This window comes from Abramis brama (assembly GCF_963993115.1).
Source record: "Abramis brama genome assembly, chromosome: 6".
NCBI classification, from domain to species: domain Eukaryota; kingdom Metazoa; phylum Chordata; class Actinopteri; order Cypriniformes; family Leuciscidae; genus Abramis; species Abramis brama.
In genome coordinates, this window is record NC_139968.1 from 14508356 (window position 1) to 14517999 (window position 9644).

The following is a 9644-nucleotide window of genomic DNA, read 5'->3' on the forward strand; positions in this document are numbered from 1 at the left end:
TTGATGAGGAGACACTGGCGTTCAGATACTGAGTTTTATCTAAATGTGTGAACCAAACTAAACTAATATACCACTGATGTGCTGTTTGTTTTTTTGTTTTAAACATAAACCACATTTCTGCTTTCACACTTTAGATAAAAGCGTCAGCCAAATGAATAAATGTAAATGCAAAACATTTGGTGTTAGACAAAAAAGTATAAGATTATAAATATCCAAACAATTCTGACAGATGCATTGTTTTCATCAAAACAATTTATTGGGTCTTGATCATCAGGAGATCATGCAAATACAATGAATCTATGCTCCTTGTTTCCTCTGTTTATGTATGAGAATATGTTAAACAATTTACAGTTCCTGTAAATAAAGCAATATTTTCTAAATAAATGTTTACATAATTTAAGGCAGCAACATATTGACTCACTTGTCTTACAAAAAAAAAACCTTTTCAAGATCTCATTCTGTTATACAGTAAGAATTCAGTGCATAAGGCAAGAATATAACAGTACAAAACTTGTCTTTTACATCAGAAAACTGTAAAAACTAAATGTAACTTACAAAGTGGAAAGACAAGGCAAAGTTATTTATAGCACACTTTATAAACACTAGTAAAGCACTTTACAAAATATAAATATAGTCATTATTAAGGCGAGAATATGTAACATTTGGTCCTTTAGCAGTTGCAGAATAAAATACTTGTGGAGGAACGTTAAGTTCTGGGAAATAAAAGAGTTTTCTGCACAGATTAATCTGATGGTTTGAGGTGCAGCACTTTTGACTTCTTTATCATGATTAGGACTTAGTCAATTTAGATTTTTTTAATATGATTATTTCAATTTTTTAAGTCATAATTTCAACTTTCTTCTCATAATTTTGATTTATTGCATAATTGACATTTTATGTCATAATTTCAAATTTTTAATCTCATATTTATGATCTACCAAAACATGATTGTTTTTTCTTACGTGCAGGAAATGTTCCTACATTGTGATCCCATGCTTACAGGTGATCGTCTTTAACTCAACAACATTAACAACATTAAACTCTCTCACTTCTAACAAATAAATGAATAAATAATGAAAGACAGATATTTGAGAAATTATGTGTTATGATCAGGGGTGCGTTTCCCGAAAGCATCGTTGGCCAACTATGGTCGCAAGTTCATCGCAATGTCCATTGAACTCTATTGGTAACGAGGGAACTTGCGACCATAGTTGGCTAACGATGCTTTCGGGAAACGCACCCCAGGTCAGTAACTTATATTCTGCTGTTGTTTAGACTGGGCAGTGTTATCAACATAAACACTGTTCTGTGAATCTTGTCTGCGTTTCCCAAAAGCATCGTAAGCTTAAGAAGATCGTAGAACCTTTGCCACCATTGGTCTCGATGATAAACTTTTTTTTTTTGTGGCTTTAAACAACTTCCACTGTATGTAGTGATTAGCCTGACCTTCTGTCCTATATTTGATATGAGACAAACGCGCACGGATGCAGTTTCCCACAAAATACATCCCAACGGCTTTAAAAAAATAACTGTTATAGGCTTAATGTGATCGGCAGGAAATACAATCTACCTGTTTCCATTCTGTTCTCTGTTATTCAAACAAATCTTTTACGATTATTTCTAACTTTTTCTATCTAAAAGTTGTGGCAGCAAAAATAAAAGCATCAACCTCCTCCACTGACTCTGTTTAGCGCTAAAGCTCATGCAGTTTCTGCTGTTACAGTTATACAGTTGTGTCATGTACCAAATGCTTTATCGTTATTATCAGCTATTACAGTTCAACCTCATGAGTGTCTGAACTCATGTCGTGTCTGTCTGCCCTACGACTGCTTGAGTTCTTTCTTTTCCACCAAGCAACAATGACTATAACTATAACTATAACTGTAACTATAATTACAGGTGCAATGCCAACCCAGAGCCAAGGCGATGATGTTTCCACACTGTCTGGTTCTGTTTCTCCTTGGTTTTCTTGTTCAGTCGATTTGGATCTTTTTCCTGCTGTTGATTCTGCAACAAAAAAGTACAACAGGAATCTTTACCTCACTGTGATAAAGATAACAGATCTGTCTATAATTTATATACAGCAGCATTCAGACTGAAACATCACTAATGAACATCAAATAAAGGATCAACTTCTTTCAGTATTTAGATTTTAAAGCAAATAACTTTTATTATATTAAAAAAAACGTTATGCACAATTCCACTAGTTTCACACACCCATAATGATCAGCTGTACAGTCTGATGTTCAAATGAGTGTGTGATGAAGCAGGTGTATTCTCCAGCATCAGCAGAAATAAGTTTGTGGAGTTTGATGGAGAAGTTTCCTCTGTCGTACTCCTCTGGAAAAGTTTCAGTTCTGTTCTTATACTCTGGATCCTGTTTCTCTAGTGAATTACTGCTGGGAATTATATCACACACACTCTTGCTGCTGTCATTGTGTCTCCAAAACACATTAATATCTTGAAGTTTAAGATCATGTTCAGTGGAAGAACACGGCAGGAGAACAGAACCACCAATACAGACCTGTCTAATTTATATACAGCAGCATTCAGACTGAAACATCCTTAGTGAACATTAAATATGGATAATTTCCTTGCAGCATTTAGATTTTAAAGCAAACAACTTTGTTTAAATTAAAAACTTAATGCACTAATCCACTAGTTTCACACACCTTTGATGATCAGCTGTACATTCTTCTGTTCATCTGAGGGTGTGATGAGGCAGTTGAACTCTCCTGCATCAGTGTGAGTGAGATCTGTGAGTTTGATGGAGAAGTTTCCTCTCTCATACTCCTCTGGAAAAGTTTCGGCTCTGTTCTTGTACTGATGATCTTGTTCTGATACTGTCTCTTCACCCTTGACTATATCACACACAATCTTGCTGCTATTGTGTCTCCAGTGTACATTAATGTCTTGAAGTTTCAGATCATGTTCAGCGGAAGAACACGGCAGGAGAACAGAACCACCAATAACAGCCTCTACTGTTTCCTGCAGAGACACTGAAACAACACAAACTGTTATTGACCATATTCACAGTTATTTCCTGGTTTTCAATAAGCCTTGGGTATTTCCAGTGAACTGTTATTTATCATTCTGTTCTTCAACATATAACCATAAATGGTTGATTTTTAATGTTGTATTTCTATTTTTAATGCAGTTATCACACTTTTGCAAGCACAAGTTTTGTTGATTGCAATTAGGACTTGAAGCTAATGGGAACGTTGTAATAAGAAACACAGTGTGTGTAATTGGACACACACGCAACATTTTTCCAGTACTTCAAATGTTATTTTCAATGTGATAACCAAAAACATTATTTGTTCTTCCTTCTGAGATTGTCCCCATTTGTAAAGCCAAATGTTGTAAGATGTAGGAAATGCAATATTTGATAGAAAACACTTTTATTTAATAATAAAAAGACATTAATAACCACTATAACAGGAGATGGGGGCAGAGGAGCGTTTATTGGGTCATATTAACTATTTCCTGTAACACTGTAATATTTTTTCAAGTTTCACTTTTAAATTAATATTAAACATAATAAAATAACTAGGTTTAAAAATAAACTGTAAAGGTGAAGTATGACGTATTCACAAAGTCCAAAAAAATAAATAAATGTTTTCTTCCAAATAAATGACACAGAGTGAGCACTGCGCTCTCCCTTTATAATAACAGAAGCTGTCAGTCAGTTTAACACAAGCTCACTGATTTCAGAGCACTTGTGAAAACTCCCATTTTGTTTAATTTCACAATAAATCTTTAATTTACAGTGTAGATGATTATTTTCACATGAAAGTGTGAAAACTGATGGTTGAATTGAATTCTGCTGAGGAGGATCATGTCTTTTTATGTTGTCTTGCGTTTGAATAACTAAATTAATGCTAGGCCTGACTAATTAAGTGACTATAATCTGATTATGAACTAAGTATTACACTATTGATGCTGTTAAAGCTACATCAGGACATTGAAGATACCGACACACCAGCAAAAGACATTTCACAGGAAGTTTTCCAGCTGGATTATAATATTGCAGAAGTTCTTATAACATTCTGTGCAGATGGGCAATTTTAACTGTAACTTTAACAGTCAGTGGCAGTAATTCATCTTTCAACTGTAGTTTGTTTAAGTGCTCACCTTTGTTTATCAGCACCGCAAACACACAGATGAAGCCACAACTGCAGAAACAGAAAACACAAGTTAATTTAACTTCCTTTGGTTCAACTTGAATAGTACGGTACAAACACTAAAGTCATGAGTTTGATTCCCACATAACACACATAATAAAGGTAAGATGGTACGATAGGATAGGGTGTCCCTCCCTTACTGAGTTTATACTGATCACTGATGTCATCTCTAAATATGTTACAAACTGGCAGTAAATGTTCTTAAATTGGCAACTTTACCCTTCTTATCCTATTGGTAAAACCTTGAATTCACCACAAATCAAACTACTATCAACTAAAACTCCCAGCACACCAGTTCAAACAGCTAATGCTAACTGCTAACCACTTAATCAAGATAATAGTTACAGCAGATAAACCATGCATATAAGCTTTATATTCATTAATTAACCAATTCAATGTTTTAACAACACTTAAATTTAGATTTCCTTTTTAATTTGAGTTCAAATAAAGCATTTGACAACCAAAACACAGCAGGATAAACAAGCTAACGTTACATCAGGCCTCACTGCTGAGAAGTACGTGTGTGTGCAAATAGCGTTTCATTCTGCATTCAGCAAACATACCTGATTATCATGGTGGACCAATATTATCAATATATATTTAATTTGACTATAATGCATGAAAATACTTTTGAAATGAGGGTGAAATAGTAATGTTTACAACAGAAAGTATCGTAGCTCGTCAGCTTCTGTACTCCATGCGTTCTACGTCATGACATCAGACGTAAGTGACGTCAAAAGGAATCACGTGAACTGGCCAGACATGCGCAGATATTCGTTGAGTTTGAGTTTCATAAAAGTAGCAATACAACATTATTACAACTTGTTTGTCAAGGATAATACAATAAAGTTGATTAACTTATTTCCATTGTGGTCCTTGATTCTAAAACCAACATTACACAAAACACAAAACCTTAATGTCCAATGGCCACTTATTCCACTGCGCACCTGTATATTCAAACATCCTATTACCATACAAAGTCTTACACTTATATAGATTCAGATCCATTATACTTTGTCTAGTATAGTGTCCATGTCTTACATTAACCCGAGAGCAATAGGAGTTAAAATACACTGGGGCCCAATTATTAATTATTTTGTTGTATCATTTGTAGTTTCAGGAATGCTAACCGTCTTTCAGGTCACCATCCAATCTGCTGAAAGTGTCCATTATCCACATGAGTAAAAGAATGATTTACTAAAACTATTCTCAATCAGTTATTTTATGACCTTTGTAACTTTGTCATCGACATACTGGATAAATCAGTCATCCATGAACAACACGCAAGTCGACATTGTACTAGACCTGTAGCAAGAACATTTAAACTTGTTCTTGTTCTTTATTTATTTATATAAATATCTATACATTTAATTTGAGCATTCATTTTTCCTAAAACTTTCCAGGCCATACTTACACCACTTAAATTATTATCCAGAACACAACCAAGATAATTGACCGATGTTCTGTTTACAAGTACACAACCATCAACTTTAATTACTAAATCATCTGCCTTCCTTAACTTATATTTAGACCCAAAGAGAATAGATTATGTTTTACCCAGATGTAATAAAAGCTTATTTTCAGACAGCCTTCATCTTAACAAGCTCCTCATCTAACTTCTGTATTCTATTTGTATTCTATTATTTCTGTCTGATGTGACGTTTGATCCAGTATTAGTGAAATGAACAGCAGTAAATGAGTAAATGTTCTCAGACTTACATGAGTATCTGAGTGAAGCTTCTTTCTTAAACTCCTCTGAGAAAACACTGTGTTCTGGATCCTGATCCTCAACTGAAATATTTCTCTGAATGATGTCTCATATATTCCTGCTGTCACTGAGTCTTTAATACACTGTCATGTCTTGAATTTAACAGTGTAAGAGCAGAACTTCCAGCAACATCCATATCCCAACCTATAGAGAAAAATGAAAGAAAGATAATTGAAAACAACAGTGTTAAATTTAGTGATAATGTTTTTGTTTTTTTAAATTAATTACCAAATGAAACTTTTACAACAACAAATTACCTGTTTTCTTTTTTCTTTTTCATATTTGGTCTCAATCCAGAAAGATCTTCCTCACAGTTCCTCTCTCTTGTTTTCATCCTGACAAACTGAACAAGTGCAAGTATGTTTTGTTGTACATCCTCATTAGAGAGAGAGAGAGAGAGAGAGAGAGAGAGAGAGAGAGAGAGAGAGAGAGAGAGAGAGAGAGAGTTCACAGTCTAATAGAACTTCACAGTTCTAATGAATCAGCATGTAGGTTTGGTAGCGTGTTGCTGTATACAGTACGTCTATTCTTTTACATTATTATAATGTTAATAGATTCAAGATTCAAGCGGCTTTATTGGCCTGGTAAAAAGCTTTACAAAATGCCAAAGCATTGCTAACATTAAATTACAGACATACATATTTACACACTAATAATAAATAAATTATAAATAACAATGAGGTAGGAAAGGCAAAAAAGTACACAAAGATTTCTATTGTTATTTAAATGTTATTCTCTTTTGTCATGGTCGCCAGGTTTGCATTTCTCTTCTTATTGAAATATTATTCTGTATTGTACAAATTAGCATTTTGTTTTGTGTGTCTCAAAGCATATTGTTTTGTATATTGTTTTAGTATGTGGACAAAATGCTTTTGATACACACAGGCATTCAGTTTGATTTCTTCAATAGTTTGCCAGTATCAGATGATTTTATATTGAGTTTTATAAGCTTGATGTGAAACTCAAACCTAACTCAGCACTTCACCTCATGGGATGCAACACAGGACTACAGTGTGTAATATGTTTCCTCTTCTGCCCTCAAGAGGATGCAATTGTTATATTTATATAAACCCAATGGATCCCTCATACTATTCAAAATAACCTTTTAATGTAGGCCTATTCAGCAACTATAAGGAAGGCGTTGGTTATGATAAGACACAAGAAAACATTTGATCAAAATGTGCACACCAAATCTTATTGTTTGTATGTTTATTTTTACAAAAAATTAAAAATAAAAAAAAATAATGTACGATTTTTTTTGGGTCAAGATATTTATGAGAAAATAAAAGCGTCTGTTTTTTTTTTTTATTCCATAATTATGATAGTCATAATTTTGACTCTTAATCTCCTATTTTGTAACAGGGCTGCAGGGGTGGACTGTAACAAATCGTTAGCCTCATAGCATAATTGCCCAAGTAAATTTTTTTTTAAATATGCAATTATGCTATGAGGCTAACGAAATTACATTTACTTATTTTTAGTGTCTGTACTTTACTTGAGTATTATTTTTTCAGGAAACTTGTGACTTTAACTTCACTACATTTAAAAGACAAATATCATACCTTTCACTCCATTACATTTATATCAAGATCCTCGAAAGTTGTGATGTAGCAGCTTTAAAAGTCAGTGGATGATTTTCTGATCAGCTGATGGTAAAATGGAAGACGACGGCACCATACTTAGAAAATATGTTTCAGTTTGAACCTTTTACAGATTATGGTTTGAACTACTAACTTTAACATCAAATTTGTTTAGTTTTAGATGTTTTGTTTGCCTAAAACCAACCAAATCACAGCCTCCAAAAACTCGTCGCCTAACCTGTGGAATCATATTGAGGTAGGCTATGTAAACTTTAATTTCAGGTGAAAGCTTGAAATGGAAATTGTCTGTTAAAAGCCCAGACAATTTCCATTTCAAGCTAAAGTTTCAGTAAGAAGTATGGTCTGTCAAATTATTTTTTATGGATTTGCCTGCCAAGTTGCCAAAACCTTGTGGATATCCCACTAACGCACAAGCAAGGTTCGACAATGACGTTAGTTAAAATGCTAAAATGTAGCTGGGCTAATAACGTTAACTGAAATCTATTTAGTTTTAGAATAATCTTGTCAAATAGACACAATGTAGAAATCTTTCTTTTCTGGTATGATTTCGCCTTAAAGCAAGTATTTAAATGAGTTCATGGTAGTCGTATGCTAGTATGTTGGATGGAGCATCACTGATTGGCTTAATTCATACAACTATGAAACAATAATAACTCTCTCTCTCTCTCTCTCTCTCTCTCTCTCTCTCTCTCTCTCTCTCTCTGGGTGTGAGGTGCATTGTGTGCTTTGGAGAGCGCTCTTTCCTTTTTGGGCTCTCCCCCCCTTCTCTTTTTGTTTCTTTTCTAATTTGATTTTCCCCCAACATTATTTGCATTTATTTGTTAGAAAAAAAAAAAAAGTTCACAGCGTAATACGCGGGTTCTGGGTGTCAGTATGGCAGCCGTTCCTGTGCAAGGTGCAACCCGTATCTCTCCGTAATGGGTGCAGGTGTGTGCCAGAGGCTGGTGTAACAGTCGAAGAGTTGCTTGTCATGGTAGGACAAACGGTTGGGTTTGATAATGTAATTTCAGCTTTGCGAATGAATAAAGCAGTCGTATTATTTTTGAAATCCGAAGCATTATTGAATCAATTGACTGTGGATGGATTGTGGGTGAAAGAGGCTTTTGTTCCGGTTTCCCTGTTATCTGCCCCAGCTACAAAAATCACTATTTCTAACGTTCCGCCATTTGTTTCCAACGACACCATCATAAAAGAACTTGTAAAGATTTGGGAAATTTGCGAGCCCCATGAGAATGATTCCATTAGGGTGTTTTGTCGTCAAGTCTACATATTCTTAAGTTCCCAAGAACGATCTTTAGAAGCATCTTTTCGAGTTAATCATGAAGATAATTTGTATATGGTATACGCGAGCACAGAGAGTCTGAAATGTTTTGAATGCAACAATATTGGACAAGTGTTTTGCGTGCCCGTATAAAGAAGTGTGCAATGATTCTCAGCATCCACTGATTAAATCTAGAGTTAAAGAAACAAATGGAGTTTTTCTCATGAATGAAAGGAATAGACAAGACACTGAGCAGACTGAGTAACTTGTCACATCCACCGTCTGTCTTCCTCATCTGTCTCTGCACTACACTCCCCAGAATCCTCCTTGGCGCACACCTGCACTCACTCTCCTCTCTCTCCTCTAAGTAGTAATCACCGTCACCTGGATCCCATCACCAGCTCACCTTTATATTCAGCACTCAGTCACTCACTCCTTGTCTGGTCTCGTCAATACATGTCTATTCATGACACACAGACTCTCTACTTCACCTACCTGCATACTTACCATTGATCCTGATCTTCTTCAGCCTGTCTTCAGTCCATCTTCAGAGAATCTTCATCATCTGCATCTGCAAGAGAAAGAGAGACTTTGTTATCATTCAGTTAAGCTTCATCCAATTATCTACTTCCTGTTTACTCACCTTTCACGCTGTGTCCGATCCATTCTGCTATCAAACTTACCATCTTGCCTGCTTCGTTTGTACAAAACCTGACAGTAACGGAGGAAGTGAAGGAACAAGATGAGGTGAGTGGAATTGTTTCTAAAAGCGTGAGTGATGATCAGCCTGGATGCAGCAATGCGGTTGAAAAACCTGATAGTGTTTGTGA

At 35.0% G+C, this 9644-nt stretch overlaps 1 protein-coding gene across 2 annotated transcripts; it reads right to left on the reverse strand.

The window, feature by feature from the left end:
- Positions 1-234: 234 nt before the first annotated feature.
- Positions 235-6307, reverse strand: LOC311085138 (uncharacterized protein). 2 transcript variants are annotated; one of them, XR_014606748.1, is made up of 5 exons: positions 6210-6307; positions 5904-6096; positions 4135-4175; positions 2673-2999; positions 235-2007 (listed from the first exon to the last, which is right to left on the reverse strand). XR_014606748.1 is itself a non-coding variant. In XM_084117572.1 (4 exons), exons 1-4 carry the CDS (start codon positions 4756-4758, stop codon positions 1772-1774), a joined length of 615 nt encoding a protein of 204 aa, XP_083973698.1. In that variant the 5' UTR covers positions 4759-5426; the 3' UTR covers positions 235-1771. The 2 variants fall into 2 exon arrangements, 1 of the variants encoding a protein (XP_083973698.1); XM_084117572.1 differs by lacking the exons at positions 5904-6096; positions 6210-6307 and adding an exon at positions 4748-5426.
- Between the last annotated feature and the right edge of the window lie 3337 nt (positions 6308-9644).

Bases quoted from the DNA above. Each gene is read 5' to 3' on its own strand.
- LOC311085138 (XM_084117572.1), bottom strand. The intron at 3,000-4,134 runs GTGAGCACTTAA...GTGTTGTTTCAG, and splicing joins TGCGGTGCTGATAAACAAAG to TGTCTCTGCAGGAAACAGTA. The intron at 2,008-2,672 runs GTGTGTGAAACT...TTTTTGTTGCAG, and splicing joins TGTACAGCTGATCATCAAAG to AATCAACAGCAGGAAAAAGA.